Source organism: Enhydra lutris, unplaced genomic scaffold (genome assembly GCF_002288905.1).
Source record: "Enhydra lutris kenyoni isolate GAN:26980312 unplaced genomic scaffold, ASM228890v2 scaffoldscaffold1, whole genome shotgun sequence".
Classification (NCBI taxonomy): Eukaryota; Metazoa; Chordata; class Mammalia; order Carnivora; family Mustelidae; genus Enhydra; species Enhydra lutris.
Window position 1 is genome coordinate 44,902,004 of NW_019154085.1, and position 26,783 is coordinate 44,928,786.

The window sequence follows — 26,783 nt, forward strand, 5'->3', positions numbered from 1 at the left end:
GCACCACCAAAGGGAAGAGTCTGGGAAAAGAAGTGTGGCTGCCCTCAAGGAAGCCCCTTGACCTTCAGCCACAGCCTCAGAGACCCTCACTCGCCTCAGAAGCCTTCCTGTCCCATGTTAGGGCCCTGGGCCCACAGCTGGCTCCGGCGAGCGGCTGTTCCTCAGACGTTCGTGGAGCTCCTGTGCCCTAGGCCAGCCGAGGGCCAGGATCCCACATAGCTCTGTCAGCAGGCAGGCGGGCCCTGGGATCCTGGGGTGAAGACCTCATGGAACTCCAGCACACGTGGTCGTCAGTTCTCCAGAGAGGGCCCCCCAAGGGACGGGTGTCTCCCCTCCGTGAGAAGAGGCTCTCGGGGCTGCTGCCTAGACGAGAGGAAGCGTGTGCTGGGGAGCCTACTGCCTTCCTGGAAGGATCCTGGGAACTATAAACACCCACTAGACACAGGAAGTCCTTCTCAGGGTGAGAGACACGGCACATCTCCCCAGTGCTTGCTCGGAAAGAGGATGAGGCCCAGCCCAGTCACAGTAAGCATCTGCTGGCCAGCACCCACCCCTGACCTGACCCCAGGGCAGACCCTGCCCCCAGACTCCGAGCCCTCTGCCCACCACAGCCCTGGGCACTAGGGAGTGGCTGGGGTAGGGCTGCGAGGCCCAGGCCCCGAGGCCCTCCACCCCCCCCCCCCCCCCCCCCCGCCCCCCGGGGCGGGGGGGGGGGGCCCCCCCCGCCCCCCCCCCGGGCCCCCCCCCCCCCCCCCCCCCCCCCCCCCCCGTCTCCCATCTGCCCTGTGCACTGCTTATCGGGTAACAGGAGCTGGGAGCTCCGTCCACGCCTGAAACAGGAAGCCCGGGCCTGTGCGTAAGCCGCCAAGAGCCACCGGTGGCCTGGGCTGGAGGATGGAGGAGCAGCGGGCGCTCACGGCCGCCAAGGACGGGGACCTGGCCACCCTGAAGCGGCTGTTGGAGGCCGGGGCCTTGGGCCCAGGCATCATTGACGCCCTGGGGGCTGGCCTGGTGCATCACGCTAGCCGGGCTGGCCACCTGGCCTGTGTCAAGTTCCTGGTGCAGCAGGCCAAGCTGCCCGGCAACCAGCGGGCCCACAACGGGGCCACCCCGGCACATGACGCCGCGGCCACAGGCAGCCTGGCCGAGCTCTGCTGGCTGGTGCGTGACGGAGGCTGCGGGCTGCAGGTGAGTGCGGCGAGCCCGTGAGAGGGGCTGATGTCCATGTGGACTGAGGGAGCGGAAGCCGGGAAGTCCTAGGGACTCTTTGTGCATGGCATGGGCACGCCCGCCTGCCCCCAAACCAGCACCAACTCCTGGGCTGGCACAGAGCAGCTCTCCCCTTGCCCTCCCCCAGGTCGGAGCACCTGGCCTCACCTGGCCAGCGGGGCCTGCCAGGGTTCCCATCAGCCCGGATCTGGGGGCCTGTTTCCCAAAGGGTCCACACAGGAGTGTGTAGAGGAGCATGGCGAGCACACAGGCTCAGGATCTAGGGGCCCGGCTTGTACAGCTGGAGGCCTCGGTGCCTGACAGCCCAGGCCCTGCTGTGGGGGGCAGTGGGAAGAAGGAGGGTCTCCAGGCTCAGGAATCATCTAGGCAATGGCATTTCCAGCAGCGCCCACCCTCTCCCTTTTCCTGCCCACCTGGGGTCACTTTGTGCAGTTGGAGGACGTGGGACAGTGGGCGAGCTCCAATGGGGCATGTAAGGGCACTCTCCGAGAAGGGGTGCTGGGTCCCAGACAGGGAGGACTCATGGGTCCCATCGGCTCTTCCCACAACCCGGGAAGCGGGGTGCGGGGAGCGGTGCCTATTTCTGTGCCTGGGGGCATGCCCAGGCCTGCCAGCTGCTTGCCGTGGGAATGCTTCAATGCGAGGACTCGTGGCTGGCAGGCGGGTGCTCAGCAGCGGTCAGAGACAGAGGCCCAGAGGTAGGGCCCTGGGACAGGCAGCAGACCACAGAGCCCGACATGGACAAGGCTGGGCCCATGGAAACCCCACTGCGAGCCGAGGGCAGAAAGGGCTGTGACTGCCCTTGAGAGAGGGGCCCGGGAGCAGCGGGATCATGGGTCTGGACTCAGAAGACCTGGACTTGCGTCCCTGCCATGCCTTTCCCTCTGAGCAGGCCACCCGGCTCAGCCGGCAGGGAGGGAAGAGCATGCGGGCAGGGCGGCGGGCTCCTGGGCGCTGGGACTGCCCTGCCGGGATGGGTCCCGGCCTGCCACAGAAGGCCACCTGCCCTTCTTTGCCCAGTAGGACCAAGATAACTCAGGCGTCTCCCCGCTGCACCTGGCCGCCCGCTTCGGGCATCCTCTGCTGGTGCAGTGGCTGCTTCGGGAGGGCCACGCGGCCACCCTGGAGACCCTGGAGGGGGCCCTGCCCCTGCACCATGCCGCCGTCAGCGGGGACCTGACCTGCCTGAAGCTCCTGGCCGCAGCCCACGGCAGGTGAGCCGCCAGAGCACCGCCTGCTGGCCGTCCCCCAGAGTGCGCCCCAGGAAGGCTGGGGGAGCAGGGAGGGCCCAGTGTGGGGCCAGTGCAGGGGGACAGGGCCCATGAGACTCAGGACCAGGGGGAAGGACCTTGATCCTATAGGCCGAGGGCAGTGTCTAGCTGCACAGAGCGGGGCAATGGGGGGCCAGGAAGCCCCCCCCCACACACTCAGGCTTCTCCTGGTCTGCCTGGGGCCATGTCAGGACCCATGCTACCCCAGCTGGGAAGGTGCGCGCTCTCCAGTCATGAGCAGAGGCCTACAGTGCCCTCAGGTGGTCCTGAGGCCCTAGTCAGGGGACCCCGGATGGTCCTGCCACTTTGTTCCCTCCCCGGCACTGGGAACGCCTCCAGGGCAGCCAGTCTCATGCCTGTGGCCCTATGCCTGCTGCCCAGAATGGGTGTGGGCACACGGGGTGTGGCAGGGGTGGGATGGGGCCAGCTGGGGAAGGGGGCAGCCCGGCTTCCATTCCTCATCCTGAGAGCCTGTCTAGTCCTTGGCCCACGCAGAGGATGCTGTGGGCACCAAGATGGGCCATCTGGGGATGTCGTGCTCATGGCCTCCCTACCCCCATTCCCAGGACTGCTGGCCTGGCTGGGTATTGGACTTAGTGTCCACCCCTCACCTGATGTAGCCTTTCCCCCTGATGACCCACGGGCCTCCAGTCATGCCTCTTCTCCTGGGGGTGCCTCCTGTTTGGCTGGGGGGCTGGCTCTTCCGGCTGCCCCACACTTGCTCCCCGACAAGGCCTAACAGCTCAGCTTTGGAATAGCGCTCTCTCCCTTGGTGTTCTCAGCCCACCCCCTTGGTCTTTGGGACTTGCTTCTGCAGACACTGGGGGTGCCCTGGGCCGGGCCAGCCACAGAGGGTCTGTTAGACTCCATTTTTAAAGTCTTTTTTTTTACCATTTAAAACCTGGAGACTTCACATGAAAACACACAAGTGTGTGGCGTCTCGTGCCCAGCACCCTGACTCCCACCTGGACCGACCATGGGGCCACAGGCGAAGTTTGCATCACCAGGTGCTGGGGTCAGCCTGGGTCAGGGACTGTCCCTCCCTGCAGAACTCCACTGGGGACCAAGAACTCACCTGGCCCCGTAGCAGCTCAGAGACACAGAGGGATCAGGGAGTCCTGTGACCCTCCTCCGTCTATGCTGGAGCCTGGAGTGTGGATGCCAGGCCCAGGCACTGCTCACAATGCCCCTTTCCTGCAGAGCAGGCCTTGGGCTCTGGAGGCTCAATGACCTGCCCACCACCCGCCCCACTAGGCTGTTCACCCACCAGCAAGCCCCAGTCCTGGGAATAGCTGGTCGACTCAAAAGGGAGTGTGCAGAGCTGGATTCCAGGGTCCCAGCGGTTGGGGGCAGTGGGGTCGGGGGTAAGAAGGCTGTGTACAACCTGTACACCCATGCAGGTGACCTGCTAGGGGGCCCTTCAGCCAGTAAGGGGGGCTGCGTCTCTCCGCCCCTTGATCTGGGCCTTGGGGGGTTGGAGGAGCTCTGCCTCCTACAAGAACCCCCAAACACTCTCTGATCCTCCCCTTCCCCCACAGTGGTGTGAACCGGCAGACGCGCACTGGGGCCTCCCCACTCTACCTGGCCTGCCAGGAGGGCCACCTACACCTGGCCCAGTTTCTGGTGAAGGACTGTGGAGCTGATGTGCACCTGCGAGCCCTCGATGGCATGAGTGCGCTCCACGCCGCAGCTGCCTGCGGCCACTACTCACTGGTCGTCTGGCTGGTAAGGGGGTGCTAAGGGTGCTGGGGGCATGGGAGGTCAGAGGCGGCTGGCACCTGCTCCCTCCTTGGTCCCAGAGCCCCCTCCAAGCTAGCAGGGCCTGGCTGGGGTGGGGGATCTCCATCTGCCTGCAGGACCCCTGGGGACCCCTGAGGCTGTGGAGGATCAGATGTTCCCGGGGCATCACCGTGAGCACCCATGTGTACAGGCCCAGGCTGGTCCCGGGAGTGCAGCCTTGATGGGCAGTGTCCCCTGCAGGACAGTAAGGACTTTTGTGACCCTCTCCCAGGAGTCCTGGGGTGTTTCCTGGAGCCCTCAGGGCGGGTGGTCCCCAGCAGACGCTGGCTGTTCCTGGCCCCGCATTCAGCCACTTCCTGCTCTGATGTCTCAGAGCCCCAGGCAACGCCCGGTCTCTTCCCTTCTGGCCCCGGGAAAGGGGCATTCAGGCCTCTTTCTGGAAGGAAGCCCTGAGACCCCAGAACACATAGTGGCCCGGGCGGGGGGATGCATTTTCCCAGCATGGGCTGGGAACTTCCTGCTTCCACCACAGGAAACCAGACCAGGCCAGGTCTCTAGGACCCTGGAGAGTTCATTACGGAGGCCCAGGGGAGATCTCAGAGTCAGGGGGGTCTCCCTGAGGAGACGCAGGAAGTGGTTGGGCAAGGGGGGGTTGCCCAGATGAGGAGGGCCCAGCTTTTAATCCAAGTTGGAGAGAGCCTGGTTTGAGGGGCGGAGGGAGTAGGGACAGGCAGAGGCCCCGAGAGGACCAGGGTTCTTTCCTGAGGGGCTGGGAGCTCCTGCCAGGCCCTGAGCCAAGAAAGGCAGGATGTGACTGGCGTCTCTGAAGGCACACTGGCCACTGTGGGGGACGAGAAAACCCTTCCTTGCTCAGAACCTCCCATACTTCCCGAGGGGCCTTCTCCCCGGCAGTGTCCCCAGGGCGCAGAACCCCTCCTCCACTGCCCTCCCTGCCGTTTAGGATAGCGCCACTCCAGCCAGCCCTCTGTCCCACTGTCCTCTGTCTTCCCTCCATGACACCAGCACCTGAGAGCCTATAAATTTTCCTCTGGGAGGCAAGGACCACGTCCATGGGCCTGGCGCGGAGCACGGGCTCTGGAGACACTGACCCAGCAAGTTGATGAACCAAGGAACAAATGATGAAATCCAGCCACCTGCCTTGGCCGTTGAGCCGCCAGCATTACTCTCCAGCCTCCCTTGGCCGCTCTCCCACCCAGGCTGGCCCTTCGCCCCTGAGACCCCACCAGAGGCAAACACACACACATTGTGAGGCTTGGTCCCCCCTACCCTGGCCACTTTCCCACGGGTGCTCCTGCTGAGAGCAGCTCCACTCCCAGGAGAAAGCCCAGCATCCCCACCCTGGCCTTCCCATGGAACTGTCCTCACGTTCCCTCTCCTGTCATTCTGACCCCGTCCGGTTCAGACTGCGGGCCCCCCAGAAATGTACCTGTCTCCGCACCTGGATTCTTGGTCCCTGGGGTGGGGAGTGCCGGGCATCTCTGGCCATGGCCCTGAGCCACAGGGGTGTGCTGGGGGAGAAGCAGGTCAGAGCTTTGGGGGAGCCAAGGGGACAGGGAGGGTCGCAGGAGGGAGCACTGTGGGGGCTCATCCCAGGGAAAAGGAAGGAGCAGCCAGGGTCACGGGCTCTCAGGGCCAGAAGGGCCTTTCCAACGTGACTCCCACTGCAGACTCCCAGCTGGGTCCCTGACTCCGGAGCGGGGCGTCCTCCCCCCTCAGGGGGGCCAGCTGACAGGAGGGCCTCTGTTCCCGGCTCACTGGTCTTTTCCCAGCAGACACAGTTGACCATCAGGTCCGCCGGCGCGCTTTGGGCTGCAGGTGACAATGGAACTTGGACCTCCAGTGTCCCCCCCACATGGGAGTGTAGGAGCAGCAGGAGGCTTTGCTGTCTTTGGGTCAGACACCCAGCCCCATCTGGCTGCATCTCTGCATTCTCCCAGCCTCTCCCTTATGGTGAAAGTTGGCCACATCAAGGTAGGAGGAAGGAGAAACAGGGTGACACCACAGCCACCAGCCCCTTCCATTAGGAAGGCAGAATTTTCCTAGAAGTGGCCCCTGGAGTTTCACTGGCTTCTGGGGAGGATCGCCTTCCGCTTCTGTGCCGAGCTCGCTGCCCGCCCCATCTACCTCCCTACGAGGGGTCACCTCCTCAGCGGGTCCTCCTCCTCCATCTTCCCCAGGTCACCTTCACCGACATTGGCCTGACAGCACGGGATAATGAGGGGGCCACAGCCCTCCACTTTGCAGCTCAAGGCGGCCACACACCCATTCTAGACCGGCTCCTGCTGATGGGCGCCCCTGTCACGACAGACTCCTGGGGAGGGACCCCCCTCCATGATGCAGCTGAGAACGGGCACATGGAGGTAAGGCCAGCAAGGTGGAATGTAGAGACTGGGAGCTCCCAGAAGCTGGAGGCCTGGGAGCTCCCCCTTCCTGCACTTCCTGCAGAAATAATTCAACCCGCTCAGCAGCCCAGTGGGAGAGGAGTCACGGTTCCCCTTATACTGGTGGGTAAAGTGTGGCTGAGACAGCAGTCACTGCCCAGGGCCCAGACTCTGAGTTACCTGGGGGCCAAATTCAGGCTCTCCCTCCGTGCACACCTCTTCCTTTGCACAGAGACCCCCAGGGTGTGTCGTCTGTCCCAGGAGAACCCTTGGCTGCTGCGCTCAGAGGTGTGAGGGTAGCCCTGTTGATATCATCCAAGAAATCTCAGGGACTCGCGTGGCCCAGCCCCTAGGAGACAACATGAGGAACCCGGAGTCAACGGGGTGACATTTAAATATTCAGGGTCCAACACTGAGAATAGACCCAGCCCTCGGCCGGGCCCCTACCCTGCACACCCCTGCACACTGACCTCACAGAAAGGCAAGGCCAGTCTGAGAGCAAAACACAGTTTTCCTCCTCCGCCTCCCCAACCCAGCCCCACGGAGCACTGTCCCCAATGGGGATCTGCTTCCCCAAGCCCCACCCGCAGCTCAGTCCAGAGGGAGGATGTTGTTGAGATCACAGCTGAGTGCCCCAGTCAGGCTCTCTGCTTCCGGACAGCTGTTCACAGCTGGAACCCAAAGTGGGGCTGGGGCCCCACGTGGCCCAGTGTCAGCTGAGTCAGGTAAAATGAACTGCAGCAAGCACAGTCACAGGAAGGCACTGTTCCCTTGGAAGAAGGCAAAGGAGACAGGACCCCAGCTCACTGCAGCTGTGAAATGGTCTTTCTCTGACTCTTCACTCCCCCGACTCCCCACCCCAGCTACACTCCCTCTCTCCTCCTTAGACACCACTCAACCCTGCAGGCTCACTCCCCCAGCTCTGTCTCCCCAGCTTCCATCCATTCCTAGCCAGGGAGGGGGGCAGCGGGCCCGAGGGCAGGGACAACAGAAGATTTGGAGGTGGTGAGGGGACCCCAAGTCCCGAGGGACCCTCTCAGGAAGGCGGCTGGAGCCGTGGCTTTCTGCAAATGAAATCCTCATTACGAGCCCAAGGAGTTGAACAGATAAGCCCAGAGCCTGTGGGTCCTCACCCGCTCTGCATATGGAAACAGAATAACTCAGGCCACACAGCCCAGAACAGATCTGCTTTCAGTCTTCTTCTGACGGAAATCCTGAATCCACGGGAGAGCCTGAGATCGGCAAGGCCTGGCTGGCGCCCCGCCCTCCGCCACCCCCTTGGCTGCTGTATTATTCAAGAGTGAACTAGAGACTTCACAGTATTTTATCCAGAAATACTTCAGCCCACATCTCCAAGAGATAAGGATCCCCTTTGTTTTTTAACACAGTTTCAAACCAGTATCACACCTAACAATAATTCATAGTGAGGTCCTACTATCATCTCTGAGCCAGCCTGCCCAGAGCATCCAGTATCCACTTCCCTTATTGCTCAAGACTCGGAGGCCAAACAGGAACTGCACACTACTAGTTTGTCCGCTGCATCCACTAATCTATTCGCAGTTCCGGAAATCTGCTTTGTCCCGGAAGTCTAGGATAATTCTTGATCTCCCCTGCAACTTTAAAATACATTCTTATTTTAGAGTAGTTCAGGATGATTTTAGATTGTAGAACAATCGAGACACTAGTACAGGCAGAGGAACCCAAAGACCCACATCCATTTCTGCCTGCATTAACCACTTAATCAGCATAGTGCATTTGGTCCACAATTAGTGGACCAAAACTGATACAGTATTACCAACCAAAGTCCATACTTTATTCTGATTCCCTTAGATTTTTTTTAAGACTTATATATTCATTTATTTATTTAGAGAGAGGGCATGTGCTCAAGAGTGAGCATGAGCAGGGGAGGGAGGGGGAAGGACAAGCAGACTCCGTGCTGAGTGTAGAGCCCAACTTGGGGCTCGATCTCATGACTCCAAGACCATGACCTGAGCCAAAACTGAGTTGGACGCTTAACCAACAAAGCCACCCAGACAACCCCCGGACTTCCTTAGTTTTTACCGTATGTCTTTTTTTCTACTCCAAAATTCCCTCCAGGATACCACACTACATGTAGTCTTCAGGTCTCCATAGGCTCCTTAGCTGGGACAGATTCCCCTCATTTTTAGGAATAAAACTTAAGAATAAAGAGCTGGTGTCCCAGCAGCCTCCAAAGGGAGCAATCATTGTTTAACATGTTTTGTTTTACTATATCAACGGTCTTTATTCTTTGAATGGTGTGAATTATACCGATTGCTTACTTTTTAAATTGAAGTTTAAAAATACGTTACATAAAACTTACCCTCCTGGGACAGCTGGGTGGCTCAGTCGGTTAGGTGTCTGCCTTCAGCTCAGGTTATGATCCTGGAGTCCCAGGATCGAGCCCCACATCAGGCTCCCCCTCAGCAAGGAGTCTGCTTCTCCCTCTGCCCCTCCTGCCTCATGCGCTAGTTCTCTCTCTCTCTCTCTCAAATAAATAAAATCTTTTAAAACGCCAACTTCTCCTCCTGTTTCTAAGTGTATGGTGCAGTGATGTTCACTATATGCCTTGTTATACAGCAGACCTCCCAGCTTTCATCTCTCAAAACTGGAACTCTGTCCCTATGAAACATTTCCCTGCTCCCCATCCCCCAGCCCTGGGAACCCACCTTTCTACTTTCTGTCCCTATGAGTCTGACAACTCGAGGAACATCACAAGGGTAGAATCAGATAGCAGTTATCTTTTTGTGACTGGCTTATTTCACTCAACGTTATATCCTCAAGGTTAAACCATGGTGTAGCAGGACACAGGATTTCCTTCCTTTTTAAGGCTGAGTCACATTCCCTTGTGTGGATGGGCCCACATTGCCTCTGTTCTTTCATCCATCAGGGAACACTTGGATTGCCTTTCACACTTGGCTGTTGTGGACAGTGCCACAGTGAACATAGGTGGGCAAACATCTCAAGACCTTTCTTTCTACTCTGATTACTTTTTAAAATGTTAAACCACCCTTGCATTCCGGGAGTAAATGCAAACTGACCATGATAAATTGTCTCTTCTACATAGCTGAATTTAATAGCTAACTTTTTGTTTGGGATTTTAGATGCAGTGTATAGTGCTATGTGGTGGTTCTTAAGTTTGTCTGTGCACTGGGAATGTCCAGGACAGGTTTAAAGTATCCAAACACCTGGGCTCCACCTGCCCAGAGATCCTGATTTGATTGGTTCTGGGTGGGGCCCCCAGGTATCCGGACTTTTAAAACGCCCCAGGGGATTATGATGTACAATTTCAAGAACTACCTGTGTGAATAGCATTGGCTCAGCAAATCTAGAAAGAATTCATAGAGACAGTGGATCTTACAGTGGTGTGTGAACAGGAGAAGGAGCCGGACTTCTGGCAAGGGAGAGATGACTAGACACAGTCAGCTGCTAGAACAAAACAGAGAGCAGGAGCCAGGGTTGGCCGTAAGGGGTCGCTGGTGACAGCATGGAACTAAGTTTAATGCCGAGCTAAGAGACTGCTGGGAAATCTCGAGAGGAGGGCGTGAGATGCCATGGCTGTTTGGAGAAGGAAGTTGCCATTTGATGGGGTGTCGTCTGGGGCTTTGCTGATGAGGTTGAAAAGGAAACGACAGAAGACAGGTGTAAATAAGACTCTCTCAGGGTTCAGATGAGTGGTTTTAACTCAGTTTTAACTCTAACTTACTGTGGCCACTAATTCAAGAAGTGAACTTACTACTGAGTATTCTAAGAGTTCCTAGAGGTAATGGGAGCATGACTGCCTCAGTGGGATTTCTGCTCCTATGAGAGGTGCAGCGAAGGCCTGTTTAATCGTCAGAGCCTCTGACATCCGCTCATTCACTCTCCTCCATTCAGATACTCACTCTTCTGACACATAGTTATTGAACACACTTGCTTAGGACATGACCGAGGATTCAAGAACCACAAGAGCATTTGGTTCTCAACAGGGCAGGACCCTCTGCAGTGGGTGTCGGAAATTTCAGGACTGTTTTTGGTTTTCCAGTGATTGAGGCACCCGTGGTGGAGGGGACACAAGGGGACCTGCTATTCCCAAGTGTATATAATTAAGCTTAGAACCTAAATTCAATTATGTGTATACACACACCCCAGTATTTTTCATAGTGTCAATATATGTAAGGCTTTTCCAAGAATGATCCTACTGTACATGGTGAGGGAAGATAGTATTTTGCTTTATTTGCACTTTACCACGAACCACTTGCTGAGAAAAATGGCATCACCAATGGCAACACCCATCTTGTGCGTTACTGTCAGATCTGTAGTGATTCGACATGTAGGTACTTTCAGCGATAACTTTTTTTTTTTTTCTTTTTTTGACAGAGAGAGATCACAAGTAGGCAGAGAGGCAGGCAGAAAGAGAGGGGGAAGCAGGCTCCCTGCGGAACAGAGAGCCCGATGCGGGGCACGATCCCAGGACCCTGGGATCATGACCTGAGCTGAAGGCAGAGGCTTTAACCCACTGAGCCACCCAGGTGCCCCTTTCAGCGATAATTTTTGAAAGTGCTCATAATCATGATGCTCATTCAACTATAAAATGAGCCTGTGTCAAAGATTTTTATTTACCTCATTAATTAAGAAGAAAGCAAGTAATTCATATAACCAGGAGTAAAATAAACAAATATTTCACCAGAAAGGAATAATGACGTGAATTCCCAAATAGATGCAAAACCAGTCAGTACTGACAAGGGAGATCATTGACTGCATTCCATGTACACATTTTGCATTTAGGCTTTCCCTGGACAAAAGTCATTTATCATATGAACATATTTATTTATTTGAGAGAGAGAGAGAGAGAGAGCATGTGTACACGAGACCACAAACATGGGGAGGGCAGAGGGAGAAGCAGATTCTCCACGGAGCAGGAAGCCTGCTGTGGGGCTTGATCCCAAGACCCTGGGATCACAACCTGAGCTGAAGGCAGACACCCAACTGACTGAGCCCCCTGAACATTTTTTTAAAAGGATTTTATTTATTTATTTGGGAGAGATGGAGCAAGAGCATAAGCAGGGAGAGCAGTAGGCAGAGGGAGAGGGAGAAGCAGACTCCTCTCGGAGTAGGGAGCCTGGTGTAGGGCTGGATCCCAGGACCCTGAGATCATGACCTGAGCTGAAGGAGGAGGCTTAACCCACTGAGCCACCTGGAGCCCTTATAACATGAACAGTTTTATACACTTTGCAGAGTAGTTGGCTCTAAGGTAGTGAAGGAAAGGGACAATAACTGGAAGTGTAAGCAGGACACTCAGTAATCTGCTTTGTCTGTTGGAGTGCCTTCCTTCATTTTTCATGGTACGGACAGCAGACTTGGTCTTTGGTGCAGCCATGCCCAAATATTCACATAGTAACATGCCTGTTTTTTAAATTATAAACTATTTTTTCCTCCTTTACATTAGAGCATAATATTTTAAATTTATGTGTGCAGGCAACTTGTATTATCAATTGTGTTCATGCCAGAAGAGCAAAAGGAGTGTCGGGAAACTTTTGCAAAAAAAAAAAAAAAAGAGGGCATTGGGACTGATGGCAGGGAGGATCCTGGACCAGCTCATCCTTGAGGTGCCTTCAGGCCCTGCGCTGTCCTGGGATGCTCCTCTGTCTCGGGTGTGATGAAGACCACGGGCTCGTAGAGCCACAGCTGAATCCAGGCTGCCCCACTTCCTAGCAGGATGACCTTGGGGAGGCTTCCCATCCTTTTCCGTGCCTCTTGTCATTTTGTGTAGCACAGGCACAGTAATAAACCTCACAGGGTGACATTGGGGCTGAACGAGTGGTTCATGTGTCACTCCAGAATGGTATCGGAAGGACTCGCTTCCCCATCTCTTAGACAAGCCTCCAGGGTGTGAGTGCAATGGTCCCCAGCAGCCCCCAGCTTCCTGTGATGGGCTTAAGCTTTTCAAGGCACAGCCTAGAGGCTAGTGGCAAGGAAGAAGGGAGCAGGAAAGCTTGCAGGGTGGGGATGAGGCTGATGGGGTCGCACCATTTTTAATGTGTTTTATTTCTGCAGTTAAAAAAAAAATCTGACATTATTGTTTTTTATTCAGTCAAAAAATAAAGGCTTATTTGAATTTATCCACAAATTTACTACTTTGTCATCTTCATTCCTCCTGGCATCTCTGGCCTCCTCTGTGGAATCTCTTCCCCTCAGTCTGAAGCCGATGCCTCAGATGTTCCCTTAGTGTGAGAGTGTTGCTGGCAAATTCTTTGTTTCATTTTGTTTTGTTTACCTTTATCTCATGATTGCTATTGAAGGGTATTTTTGCTGGGTATAGAATCGTTTCTTGGAAATTTCCACGTATTTTCCTTTGGTGCTGGGAAAATGTCATTCTTTCATTGCCTGGTGGCTTCTACAAAGAAGTCAGCTGAGAGGAGCCACTGTTTTGAAGATAATCATTCTTTTTCTTGTCACTTCTAAGGTTTTTCATTTTGTCTTTGCTTTCCTACAATTTTACTATGGGGATGACGTGAGGCAGATTGCTCTTTATTTCTCCCACTGGGGATTGCATGAGCATCTTGAATTTGTGCTTTGGTGCTTCCCTAAGTTCTGTGAAATTCCCAGCCATTATCCCTGCAGATGTGACTTCTGCATCCATTCTGTTTCTCCTCTTTCTGGGTTTACTGCCACAAACGGTATCACAGACAGGTTCTGCTTTCAGCTTTTTGTCTCTCTGTGCTGCATCTGGATGGCTGCTTCTGACTGATTTTCTGCTCACTTTTCCTACAGCTTCAGTTTTTCACGTGGTCATTATTTCTATGTTCCTGACCTACTAACCATCATCATTTAAATGCACCATGTCTCTTTTCATGGTTGATAATTCCACGCATAAATGTTTAAGCTTGATTTTTATTCCCTTGAAAATAATAAGCCCAGTAGTGTTCTGTTAGCTCTTGGGTCCTTGTGGGTCTATTTCCTGGTGAGTTGGGTCTTCTGGCTCTTGTTCTGGTATCTTATTTCTTTGGGCTCCTGGCTTTGTCTGACTCTATGCTGGAACTTATATTTGAAAAACAATTTGTGGGAGTCATGTGAGGCCTTGGGTGAAACCTTATTTTCCTCTGGTTGTCAGGCATCCATGGGAATTGTGAGCCCAGGACCTTCCCACTCCACATTCCAGGCTCACAGTTCCCTGGGCCACTGGGTGAAAGGAAGCAGAGGCTGGCTGGCTTCTGGTTTACCTTTACTCTGAGGGTAGATCTTTCAGCCTACAGTGCTAGGTGATAAATTGGAGCCCTCACCTTTGGAGGACCCTGGGCTTTTCCTGGTCTCCTTAGTCCTGTGAGGCTGTGCTTTCAGTGCAGAAACACTTCTGAGTGATAGGTTTATCCCTCCAGATTTTCCCTGACTCCTGAGCTTGGCTTGGTAATTCCTCACTTCCTTTTTGCCTCTTTGATGCTTTAGGAAGGTGACTTTACATTTAATGGATATTTTATGTTGTCCTTGGGGACCTGTTTCTCTAGTCCCTGATGGGACCCATCCGCCCACCTGCTTTGCTTCTGGTACAGTCACCTCGAAGGTCTTGGTCATCTGTAATCACTCACCCCCTGCTCACAAATCCTGCAGTGATCAGCTTATGGTTCCATCTTCCCATTTCTTCCTGTGAAAATGACACACATACCTCCCAGCATTGCTGTACAGACACTGGTTCTGCCTTTAGAGCCTGCGGCATGGACTACAAGGGCAAGGTCAGGATTAGGCTGCCCAGCCAGGGTGTCAGCTGTACCACCTACTAGCAGCTGAGCGTCTGGCAGTTCCTGACTGCGGGTGCCTTGGTTCCCATCTGGGACTGTGTGCTGGTGCCTGTGGAGCTTCGCGCTGCTGCTGCCTGGATGGGGCAGTGGTGGGTGGGCCTTGGGGATTTGAGCCCTGGCCCTGCAGTGAACAATAGCAGGGTCTTGGGTCAAGTTCCTTAGCTGTTGGTGGCCTCAGTTGCCCACCTGTGTGATGGGGCAGCACAGTGCCTGCCCTCCATCACACCTGGTGAATGCTGTGGGCACAAGCAGGTGATGAAGTGGTCACACGTGTGTCCCCTCCCTGCAGTGTTGCCAGACGCTGGTCTCCCACCATGTGGACCCCTCCTTACGAGATGAAGATGGTTACACGGCGGCAGACCTGGCAGAGTACCATGGACACCAGGACTGTGCCCAGTTCCTGCGGGAGACAGCCGGGCCGGTAAGCTTCATGGTGCCCACCCCTCAGCCCCGGAGGCTGGGGTGACAGGGTCCGTGGCTCCCCTGACAGCACGTTATGGAGAAAGCTCATTATGGACACCAGGTTGGTGTCCCAGGGAAATGGTCTTGGGCCAGGACAGAGCCAGTGCCACAAGTCATCTGGCCCAGTTCTGGGACTGGGCTGCGGCAGGGGCTGTGACAAGGATCATGACAGAGCCATGATGGGGCTGCAGCAGGAGCTGTGATGGGCCATGGCAGGGTTTGTGACAGAGGCTGGGACAGGGGGCATGATAGGGGTGTGACAGGGGACTTGACTGGGGATGTGACAGGGGTTGTAACAGAGGATGTGACAGGGCTATGACTGGGGCTGTGACAGGGGCTATGACTGGGACCGTGACAGGGACCATGACTGGGACTGTGACAGGGGCTGGGACAGGGGGCATGATAGGGGCGTGACAGGGGCCCTGACTGTGGACGTGACAGGGTTGTGACAGGGGCTGTCACAGGGGCTTTGACTGGGGATGTGACAGGGGCTGTGACAGAGAATGTGACAGGGGCTGTGACAGGGGCTATGACTAGGACCATGACAGGGACCATGACTGGGACTGTGACAGGGGCTATGACTGGGGCTGTCACGAGGACCGTGGCAGGGGCTGTGACTGGGGCTGTGACAGAGGCTGTGACAGGGACTATGACTGGGGCTTATCACAAGGACTGTGGCAGGGGCCATGACTGGGGCCGTGGGAGGGACCGTGACTGGAACTATGACAGGGACCATGACTGGGGCTGTGACAGAGGCCCTGACTGGGGCTCCCACAGCGTCAGTGGCAGGGGTCAAGACAAGGGCCATGGTCATGACTAGGCCAGGCTATGGCAGGGAGCAGGGCTGGCCTGTGGCTGGACCATGGCTGGGGCGCCTGTGGGGTGACACTGTCAGATTGAGGGTACCCCGGGGGTGGGAGCAGGGCTCTGAGTCACATGGCCGTCCAGAAGGCAGCAAGTCTGGTCCCATACTCCCATCTGGGTGTGGCCCTCGTGGCTTACCCCTCACTGAGATATTTCCCATCCACAAGGACAAGAATCCCATCCGTCCTGCTGTCCCCAGCCCCCTGTGCACGACAGGCCACAGCGTGCGCTGAATGGAGAGGACCCATGGGCATGTGAGCAAGTAAACAAACACAGACACGTGGGCAGGTGGACGGGTATTCTCGTGGGTGATGTCTGCGTCGAACCAGGACCCCCAGCATCCTCCCACCCATCCCTGTCCCCATTCCAGGTCCGAGGCAGCTGCTATGACAAATTAGTCCCAACCGGCCATGGCTTTTGCCAATTTAGTGGCCACCCTTTTGGAAAGTGTCCCTGGGATCATGTGGCCCCATTTCCAGGTGAGAGCACCAAGGTCCAGAGATGTGACACGCCCCCCCCATGCCAGGTCTCACCGAGGGGTTTCTGCGCCTCGTTTTCCCTCAGGAGCATCCCAGGCCAACTGAGGCAGAGCTGCAGTCCTCCCTGGTCCTGGGCCTGTGGGACGATCCTTCCCCCGGCCCTGCCTCCCAGCCTGCTGCGGCCTGGGGCGGCACAGGGGTTTGCTGATGTCGCAGTCTAGGAACTGAGGACTGCCCTGACTGCTGGAAGTCATTTCTTTATGACATGATTTATGTATGAGACGTTCCATTGGTTACTGTTTGGTAAAAGGTTGTCTTTTGGGCTTGGGTGTGAGGAGTTTGTGGGACTGGACAGGTTCCTGGTGTAGTGGGCAGAGCTCCAGAGTCTACAGGCTGGGAATGTCCTGGCCACCTGGGTCCCTCCTGGCCCCTCGGTGGTCCCTGTGGCCGACCTGGAAGCTGAGATCAGGAGGGGGGTGGGCGTGGCCCTGCTGCCAGTGGGTAGGTCCCGGCCAGTCCCCAGCCTAGCCACTCCTGGGCCTCCTGTCTGGGCAGCGTCTCTGACCTCAGCCCTCCATCCCCAGGCCCCGGCACATCTGTCAGAACCTTTTGGCCACTTGGCCCAGCTCGAGCGGCCAGGGGTGGGGTTCTGGGTGTTCTCCCGACGGCCCTGGGGCCGTGGAGAAGCGGCCCATCTCGGGTTGTCCTCGCTGTGTCCCTGGTGTCGCCATAGGATCTGAGGCAGAATTCTTTTCTCTCAGGACTCCCCAGCTCCCCAGCCTGTGACCAGCAGAGCCCAGCCCGTCCACAAAGCCCTGGTTTTTGAGGCATGTTGCTGTGTCTGCAGAGAGCTTGGGGAGCCCAAGTGAGCGCCCAGGGTAGTGGGGGGTGTGGGTCCCCCCCCAGGCCACCTGCCTCACATGCAGACTTGGCTTAGCAGGAGGACGGGGTGTCAGCTGTGGGCCCTGGCGCTGGGGAGGGGGGTGCCGGGCGCCTTATGCAATATTGATGGAAATGTAATATCCAGAGGTCGCTGCGCCGGCTTCTTCCCACGCCAGGCTCAGAGGAGGTGGTGGAAGACATACAGGGCGGCCGCACCTGTCCCCGGGAGAGCTGTGGGTCTCAGGAGAGGTGGCCTGGGGAGCCAGGCTGTGCCTGTGGGAGGCGCCCCCTCGGCCACTGGGTTGCAGGACCTGGGTCCACGCTTCCCAGCACCCAGGCCTACTCTCGGCTTGGGGAGGCCAGGCCCTGCCTTAGTCCAGCTGCCGGGTCTTCCTACTATCTGGCCCTCGGGCCCCCTCTGCACAACGAAGGGTTGGGCGAAGGGTTGGGCCTCTCTGATGGGGTGGGCTTCTGGCTGCAGGGCCCCAGGCTTGAGTGAGGTCCCCACCAGGTGGTGGCATTTGGGAACAGCAGCCCTGGCTGGCAAGCCGGACCCTCCAAACAGGTGTGAGGGGAGGCAGCCCCTCATCCCCCACCATAGCACCGGCCCGTCCTATTGGCCCTGGCCCTGTACTTGCACCCACCAGGGCTGGAGAGGCTCTTCCTGGCTGGTGAGGTCGTGGCATCTCCAAGCCTCAGTTTCTCATCTGTGAAACAGGAGGGACGAGTGGTGGCGGGAGATGCTCCTGAGGTCTCCAGCGGGTGCTCATTCCCTCCCCGAGGTCACAAGGGCTCCAGCACCCTTTGCTGCGGAACTGAGGCCCAGAGAGGGCAAGAGACTCCCTGGGGGCAGCCTCCTCTCCGGTGAGGGGTGGGGCCTGGCGGTGCCGCCAGTAATTGAATCTCAGCCGTGGTGACCGGTGTCCGGCGCCCATCTGTGGGTCATGATTTTCTCAGCCCGGGTGGCATTACAGGCCTGTAACCCGGCTTGCCACAGCTGTCCTCAATGTATAATGCATGGCAGACCCAGCATTGCTCAAATCTCACCAAAACACAGGAAAGGAGATGGCAGGCCCCGGAAAGGGCCGAGCCAACCACTGACCTCAGAGCAATTGCCCAATTTGGGGATGGGGCATGTGCCCAGCCTTCAGGACCCAGAGGTCGGAGCCCCACATCTGAGCCCCTTCAGCTCCTTGCAGACTTGGTTAGTGTCAGGATGTGGCTTCTCCCGGCACCAGAGAAACAGCACAGCAGACAGGGCCCGGGTAGAGCTCAGAGGTGAGAACACGCCGATGAGGTGTGAGCCCCCTACGCTGGCCCGTCAGGCACCTCCCCGTAATTCGTCATCTTCCTGACTTACAGGAGGGGAAACCAAGGCCCCAGGTGTGACTTCCCCTCATTTCTCCTTGGAGGTGGGGGAGGGTGCAGCTGGGGCCAGGAGAGTGACATGAGTTCCCCCAGGCTGCGGGTGCAGCACTGGGGCCCAAGTCCATTCCCCTGAGGCCCAAACCTGCGCTCTGGCGGGGGAGGGGAGCTTCTTGCCCCTAACCCCAAGAGCCTACTCCTTTAGGGAGAGGGGTAGGAGATAGCAGGGGGAGGCCCCAGGCTTCAGGGTCTGACTTGGTCCTGCTTAAAGCTCGTAAGCCAGCCAAGGTCTGTGTCATGGACGCTGGAAGAAGACACTATTGTCCAAGACCACTGCAGAGAGCAGGTGTTATGTTTGCTTAGATCCCCTTGCCCCCCAGGTCCCTGCATAACGCGATATGGATACAGATGGCTACTGTGCCCACAGGAGTTTGGTGTCACAGCTGAGAACCCCTGAGCTTGGGGAACCCCCATTTTACAGTGAGCAGTGAGATCCCTCTGGGTCCCTCCTTCCAGATGCAGCCCTGAGAAATGGCCACATAAAGAGTAGCCAGGGTTTTGCATCCTCAATAGGAGTGCAAGAAACCCAACCAGTGTCAGGGCTTTCCCAGCCCCCAGAGGCACCCCCCATCAGCATTCTCCTCCACTGCTGATGCCCCTGACCCAAGGAGCAGTGATTCAAGGGGTTCCTGGAGCAAGGACTGGGGGTCTCAAATAAGATTCTGATCCCAGCTCTCCCCACATCCCAGCGAGCCTTGGTTTCCCTGTCTGTGCCCTGGGAGCTACTCTGGGGCTGGAGGTCCAGTACTGGGGCTTTCCTCTGGCTAGCTTCTCCCTCTCCCATGACCCAGGGGTCTCAAGCCTCGCCCGCATCCCGAGGGTCTGCTCCTATGGCCCCTGCCCCATGGAGGGTTAAGGTACCATGGTAAGGGATCCGGCACCCAGCCTCAAGCCCGCCTGGCCACCTGATACCTCAGTCTTCAAATATTAATGCGACGCCTCCCGCTCCTGGGGGCGGCAGTTGGGACAGCCCTGACAGCCCAGTACTGTGGCAGCTCCCTGTGCTCAACCCAGCCCCTGCCTCTGTGGGTCTCCCCCAGGCCGGGGGCCGGCAGACACTCCCCCACCCATGGAGCACTGGGACTCCTGGGCTCTCCACCGGATTCCTGGAAAGACTGACGTGTGAGGTGCGTGGTGGCTGGCAGACGGGGCTTCAGGCTGTGTTCCTTTCCAGTGGCCATGGTGGGCAGAGGGTCCTGGGTAGGGGAGCAATTGAGGGGCTAGAGGCAGCGGGTGCAGGTCAGGGGTTCTCCTGAGGGTGCCCCCAAGCTCCAGTAGCTCCCTAAGATCTGTGCCTCCTTGCTGGGAGGTGGGACAGAGTGCGGGGACACTCAGGGTGGCCGAGCGGTTTGCCCCAGCAGGACCGGCCACAGCAACGCTGGGCTTCTTATTGCAAAATGTTGAAGCACTTTAACGCAGAGAGAGCAGAGCAGGAAACTGAGTGACAGCGTGGTCCCAGCCCCAGGCCAGGCAGCCGTGTCCTGCTCAGGGCTCTTTCCAGCACCAGCCTGGAGGCCTATCCCCCCTCTGCCGCCCACAGCAAGGAGGGGTGAGGAGCTGCCCTCTGACAGCCAGGCTGGGGTGCTCCGACGGCCGGCAGCTGTGGCCCTGTGAGCTGGAGAGGCACATGGGGACAGCCCCACGGGAGAAGGGCATCACGGTGACACCAGGGGAGCAGGGAGCATGGGAGTCTGCCCTCCGAGATGGGCTTGGCCCGACTTCAACTTTCAGCTTTCAGCCAAAAAGTGACAAGCCTGTCTCTGGTGTCGTCCTGGAGAATTTCTCTGCTACATGCGGTGGGACACGGAGAGATGAGTGCGGTCCTGCGGCTCACAGCCCCTGCTTGCTAGGTCAGCCGGGCCAGAAGTCTTGGCTTTGGGTGGTCAGTCCCCAGAGCTGAGGCTGCTCAGGGTGAGCTGGGGACATGCGTCCAGGTCCAGGGCTCCTCCTGGCTGCAACCAGTGTCCCTGGGGAGGCAGGAGAGGTGGCCACAGTCAGGTCTGTGCCTTGCCCTGGGAGTGGGGCAGGGTGCAGGGGTGAGTTCTGGGGGTCTCTGCAGTGCCGGGGGTCCGATCTTGGTGATCTCTGTTTCCCAGTGGCCTTGGGGAGGGGGCTGGCCTGGACACTGCCTGGTGGGTCCTGGCACAGCACCCCGCTCTGAGGTGTGGCCACAGCCACACGGCCCCTGCTGGTGTGTCTGAGAAGTGTTCCGGATGCCTCAAGATGCTCCCTCCACACTCCTCTCCGGCGGGCTGTCTCAGCACAGAAGTCCGGGACAGCGAGGGAGGGCTGTGGACGTGCACGAGTGTGTATGTGTGTGTGTGCGTGTGTATGTGTATGTATGTGCGTGTGCACATGCACACGTGTGTTGTATCCATTACACGTGTGTATACATGCATGCATGGGTGTGTGTGTGATGGGTGTGCACGTGTCTCATAAGGCCAGAGAGAGGTCAGCCAAGCTGACACCAGCCCCGGCCCAGCATCTCCAAAGGCCGGGAGCCAGGCCCTTAGATAAAGGGTGCGGTTCCCCTGGCAGTGGTGTTGATGGCAGCTTTCCACTCCCCACCCCACCCCTGGGAGACTGGGCCAGGGCTAGCCTGCTCTGTGCCCTCCTCACCGCCCCAGCGGGATCGCTGGTGGCCCATGTCAAGGCCCACCTGGGCCTCCTGCTGACCGGGTCCCTCTGCCCCCAGGTGCCACTCCTGATGACACCACCGCCGCCTCCATTCCCCCCTCCTCCGCTGTCCGCTGCAAGGCACTCCCAAGAGGAAGGAACAAGGGGCTCAGGTCTCAGGAGCCCCACCTGTGAGTACACATCTCCAGGGAGGACTGGCCTGGACCATGGAGGGCAGGAGTGGGTGCTGCTGCCCTCAGCTCAGAGGTCCCTCAAGGGGGTGGGTTGCAGGAACGCTGGGCGTGCCACACGGTGAGGACAGATTTGGAGCCATCCTTCCTGTCTCCCAGCCCCAGCTGCTTCCACATTTCCTTCATTGTCCTGGTTACTTCTTTAAAGTGAGGATCAACATTTTCCATGACACATGCTTGTAATTACAAATCAGTGGTCCCCTGCTCCCCCCTCCAGGGTCCCTGTGTGAGCTCCCAGCCCCCAGGGCCTGGCTGTCCTGCCTGTGTGATCCTTGGCAGCCTGGTCCCCTCTCCAGGGGCTTCAGCTTGTCCAGAGGTAAATCTCGACGGTCAGGTCTCTGGGGCCTGGGGCTCTTCTGGGTCTGCTGCAGCTGGCCGGAGAGCCCAGCAGGTGGAGCATCCGTGGGCTAGCCGAGGCGGGTACGGACTCTTAAGGATTTGGGACTATTTTAGCAAAATGAAATAGAACAGCATGAAAAATTTCAGCAGTCCCCATATTCATGAGAGTAAGCCCCGCTTCGTGGCACAGGTCTCCATAGTCATATGAAGGAGTGCGTGTGTGTGCATGTGTGTGTATGGTGCAGGGTGTGTTTCTTGGTTGGGGTGTGGTCCTGGGGAGGGCCAGGAAGAGGAGAGTTCTGATCTTTTGCAGTCTGATGGGACTGCAGTAAGTCCCCAGCTGGCCCAACCCTCTGCCCTTGCCAGCTCAACGGGGGAGGGGTTAAACCGCAGGTGCCCAGAGATGCTGGGTGATAAATCAGTGTCCCGAGTCCTGGGCCATTTGTTGGGGGACTGGCTGGGGTCTTCCGCTCCAAGTCTAGTGGTCCTTCCAGAAGGCCAGTTCTGCCCCAGGTCCAGGGTTTTCTCCTTTCATTCCCCTGCCTTCTCAGAGTCTGGGAAGCCCCCTGACTCTGCTTCCCTTCCCCCAGCAGTGGTGATTCCCAGCCCAGCCTGGTCTGGCCAGCCTGACCAGCCTCTTCTGAGGGAGCAGACAATCTGGGCAGCTCCCCCACGGGTCACCACCAGCACCATGGCCGTCCCCACGGTACGCCTCCCACCTCCATACCCCTGTGTCCCCGTCTCCCCAACCAACCCACAAAGCCCAGCTGGCCTCTCATCAGAGTCCTATGTGTGCCCAGGCCAGGTCACTTCTGGGGCAGAGATGCAGTTGTCCATGGGTGGGTGGGCCTGGGGTCTGCTGCCCTCCTTCCTCAGGGTCTCCCACCCAGCCTAGGACCCACTGGAGGAGGCCAGCTCCTCTTTCTCCTTTTCTTTCTGGGCGTGAGGCCATTATAAATCCAACCCACCCACCCTTTCCTTGAATGGGTCCCGGGGACTTTCAGCCCCTGAGAGGTTCAGTGCAAGTTTGGGACGTGCTGCATGGTGCTGCCTCTCTTGGAGAGTTACAGAGCACACATTAGGCTCTGACAAGTCCTGCGGTTCAGAATTGGCCACCAGACTTTCTCTATGTAACTGTACCCCAAGCGAGTTTGTGCATCCACGTGGCAACCTCCTCTCTGCCATGTACAGAAGAGGGGAGGAATCTCTGGTTGCCTCTTCCAGCCAGCGATGCCCCCATGCACATACCTGGATCCCACAACAGACACGGGGATCCCTGTCTTCAGAGGCCAACGCTTACCAGGCTGGGGCTCTCTGTCCCTCCCTGGCCCACCCCCCACCCCTCCTCCCGTGAGGCCCTCCCCACCGATGCCGGGCGGGATCCCCTCCGGGCCCTGAGTGACCACCCCCAGTCTGCACAGGGAGAGGAGATGGCGGCGGAAGACGCCCCGAACTGCCTGGTGGCGCTGCAGCTGGACAGGCTGCCCTCGGGCGACCTCGACGGCCTGGTGCCCACGCAGGACGAGCACGGCCGGCCCATCCCCGAGTGGAAGCGGCAAGTGATGGTGCGGAAGCTGCAGGCGCGCCTGGGCGAGGATCCGGCGCTCCCGGTCCAGGTGGGGCCGGGCAGGGCACTCCGGGGCGGGAGAGGGGCGGGGCCCGGTGGGGCAGGGCAGGGTGGGGCTAGGTAGGAATGGGGCGGAGTGGGGCCACTGGGTAGAGCGGAGGCTGGGCTGGGGGCTTTGTCCTGGCAAATAGACGTGGAAGGTGGGGTACCTGGGCCCACACCTCGAGTCTGGACACCCGGGCACCCCATCGCGTGCCCCTCTGTGGCCCCAGCTTCCTCCTCTGGGAGACCATGAAGGGGAACCAGATCTGGAAGCTGGGCCCCTCCTCACCCCCCCCACCCCCGTCAGAGATGGTCTATCCACATGCTCTTTTGTCTTAACTATTTTCATCCCACCTCTACCTCGTGCCAGGCCCCGTGCTAGGCAGTGAAGGGGACCGGCCCTGCCCTCCCAGCCCTTACATTCTATCAGGAAAGACAGGGGGACTTGGCAACTGCACTGGGTGTGTGCGGGCAGGCCAGGTGATTCCAGGCGCCAGGGAGAGAAGCAGAGCGAGCAAAGGGGAGCAGGGATTCCATGTGGGTGCTCGGGGGCAGCTTCTCTGGGGAGGGGACCCTGAGCGGGGGCCAGAAAGTAATGAGAGAGCAACGCTGTGAGAATCTGGGACAAGTGATTCTAGTCAGAGAAAACAAGTTCAAAGGTCCTAAGGCATGCATAGGCTGGTACCTTAGAGCGGAGTGAATGAGGTATGATGGGCAGAGGTGAGGTCAGAGAGGGAAGGACTGCTCACCATCAGGTCCCTGGGGAGCTTTTGGGAATCTGAAGCAGAGAAGCTATGATTTGATGTGGGTGGTCGCAGGCTTCCTCTAGTTGCTGCGGGATGTAGAGGGATAGGATTTTGTCTGAATGGTGAGTGTTCTACAGCCCTGGGTCCCAGCTGCCCTGTCCCACGCAATCATGCCAGCCACCTGTGACCATTTAAGTTAATTAAAATGAAACAAAAGTCAAACTCCTGCTCCTCAGTTACAGAAGCCACATTCCGTTTCTGTAGCCACGGGTGGCTGATGGCTACATGTCATTCACTGTCCAGCGTGCTGGGCAGTGCTGGCCCCAGCTAGAGGGAAGTGGCATCCCCGCCTGGCCAAAGGCTTTGTCCCTGTGCAGCAACACTCCATGCCCTGGGTCTGCTGGGCCAAGGAATCAGAACTTACTAGGGCAGAGCAGGGCCTCTGAGCGAGCATGTGGAGGCTTGGGTCCCGCTGTGGTGAACTGGGGCCCCTCCTTCAGGGGGCTCTGAGCTATAATAAATCAGGCTGGCACAGAGCCTCAGCCCAGAGGGAGCCCAGCGCAGGGTTCTTCTTTGTCTGTCTGTCCCAGAGTTCGTGGGCACGGGGGGGCAGGCCTGGATCCTGGTGCCAGGCCAGCCACCAGGAGAACCCAGAGCAGAGTGGGAGAAGCCGCCCTGTTTTGTCTCAGCTACCCAAACACAGAAGGCTCTGGAGCTTGGTGGGAGAACCTGGGAGGGCCTGGGAGGGTCTGGGAGGGCTCTGAGGACAGAGACCCTCTGGGCTGAACAGTGATGAGCTGAGATTAGGAGAATGTGGGGGTGACAACAGGGGCACTGTCTTCTGGGCCCCCACAGGGCAGAGTGGCTGCCCTGAGCCTCAGACGCGGGACTGGGGCTGGCCAACCTCCTTGTTTATGCTCTAAGTCCCAGTGAGGGCCCACTGGTGTGTAGGAGCCTGGGTCTCCCAGGGGGCACCTAGGTCCAGGCCATTCTCCGGGGGCTTGTGTCCGGCCAGAACACAGCCTCTCCCAGCTGCGATGCACCCTGGGCCTCGGCCCTGCTGACCGGGCCTCCCTGTGCCCAGGGTGACAGCGGGAGCGTGGGCCCCGCGGGGCAGGCGGCCTGGCGGTACTCACAGACCCACCAGGCTATCCTGGGCCCCTTCGGGGAGCTGCTAACGGAGGACGACCTGGTGTACCTGGAGAAGCAGATCGCGGACCTTCAGCTGCGGCGCCGCTGCCAGGAGTACGAGAGCGAGCTGGGCCGGCTGGCGGCCGAGCTGCAGGCCCTGCTGCCCGCGCCCCTGGTCCGCATCACGGTCAACAGCCACTTCCTAACCCAGGGGCCTGCGCCAGAGGGGGAGGAGGCGCCCGTACCCGCGGCCGAGCCCCAGGGCCCCGCGGAGGCCGCGTCTCGGGAGCAGCCCCTGCCCTTGTGGTGCGGCCACATCGCCCGGCTGGTGCGCAGCATGTCCCTGCTGCTGAAGGGCATGAACGGGCTGGTGCAGGGCGAGGAGAAGCCCGCGGTCCAGCCCCCACAGGAGGCCCGCGGGGAGGCCCCTGCCAGCGCCCCCGGGAGCGCGGCGCAGCGTGAGATCCAGGAGTGCGGGGTGTCCGTGCGGACGCTTCGCGGCAATTTCGAGTCCACCCCTGGCCCGCCCTGCGCCCCAGACCCCGGTCCCTGCGAGCCGGGGACCCGGCCGGGGCAGTGCGGGGGAGGCGTCGGGCCCGCAGCCTCGCAGCCCCGCGCCGGAGGGGCCCCCGGGCCGAGCGATGCGGAAGAGGCCAGCGACTCGGGCATCAGCTGCGAGGAGGCCCCCTCGGAGGCGGGGGTGGCGCCGAGCCCGGACCTGGCCAACCTGCGCAAGGAGCGCATCGTCATGCTCTTCCTCAGCCACTGGAAGAAGTCGGCCTACACGCCGGCGCTCAAGACGGCCGCCTGCAGGACCCTGGAGGCCCGCCGGGGGGCGCCGCGGGCGCAGGAGCCCGCCGGGGGCCCTGCGCCGCCCTCCCCGCCGCCCGGCGCGGGCCCCCGGCTCGGCCACCTGTGGCAGCAGCGAAGCATCATTGCCCACCTGCTGGGCAACTGGAAGGCCATCCTGGCGCACGTGCCGGCCCGGCAGCTGCGGCGGCTGAGCCGGCGGCCCCGCGGGCCCCTGTCCCCGGAGCAGTTCCTGCCGCACGTGGGTGGGGCGCCCGTGCCCTACGGCAGCCTGACGCTGGACCTCTTCATGCTGGGCTACTTCCAGCTGCTGGAGTGCGACCTGCCTGCCGAGGAGCGTAAAATGCGCCACCTGCTCTGCTTCGAGGTCTTCGAGCACCTGGGCGCCCACGGCTGGGAGACTGCTCGGGCCTTCCATAAGGCGGTGACCGACGAGGTGGCCGCCGGCCGCCGGGCCTGGACCGACGGCTTCGAGGACATCAAAGCCCGCTTCTTCGGCTCCAGCCGGAGCCCCGCCTGGGACCCAGAGCCTGGGCGCAAGTCAGGCCTGACGCCCCTTGGGCCCCTGCCCCATGCTGCCACCGCTAGCGGCAGCCCCGAGGCTGCAGCACAAGGGCTGGGGCCTGGCCACCAGCGGGGCAGCTTCAACAGTGAGGACATCTGCGGCTACATCGACCGGAGCTTCGCCTTCTGGAAGGAGAAAGAAGCGGAGATGTTCAGCTTTGGAGAGTGA

The 26,783-nt window shown here is 58.9% G+C and overlaps 1 protein-coding gene across 1 annotated transcript; it reads left to right on the forward strand.

Annotated features, from left to right (window-relative positions):
• Positions 1-894: 894 nt before the first annotated feature.
• Positions 895-26,783, forward strand: LOC111145794 (espin like). Its single transcript, XM_022501015.1, has 9 exons — positions 895-1,188; positions 2,254-2,444; positions 4,040-4,226; positions 6,440-6,622; positions 14,726-14,857; positions 21,244-21,355; positions 22,348-22,460; positions 23,176-23,370; positions 25,194-26,783. Exons 1-9 carry the CDS (start codon positions 895-897, stop codon positions 26,781-26,783), a joined length of 2,997 nt encoding a protein of 998 aa, XP_022356723.1.

Excerpts from the sequence above, each read along its gene's own strand:
- LOC111145794 (XM_022501015.1), top strand. The coding sequence starts at position 895 with ATGGAGGAGCAGCGGGCGCTCACGGCCGCCAAGGACGGGGACCTGGCC. Across the intron at positions 4,227-6,439 it reads ACTCACTGGTCGTCTGGCTG|GTCACCTTCACCGACATTGG; the intron begins GTAAGGGGGTGC and ends CATCTTCCCCAG. Across the intron at positions 21,356-22,347 it reads AGGTCTCAGGAGCCCCACCT|TGGTGATTCCCAGCCCAGCC; the intron begins GTGAGTACACAT and ends TTCCCCCAGCAG.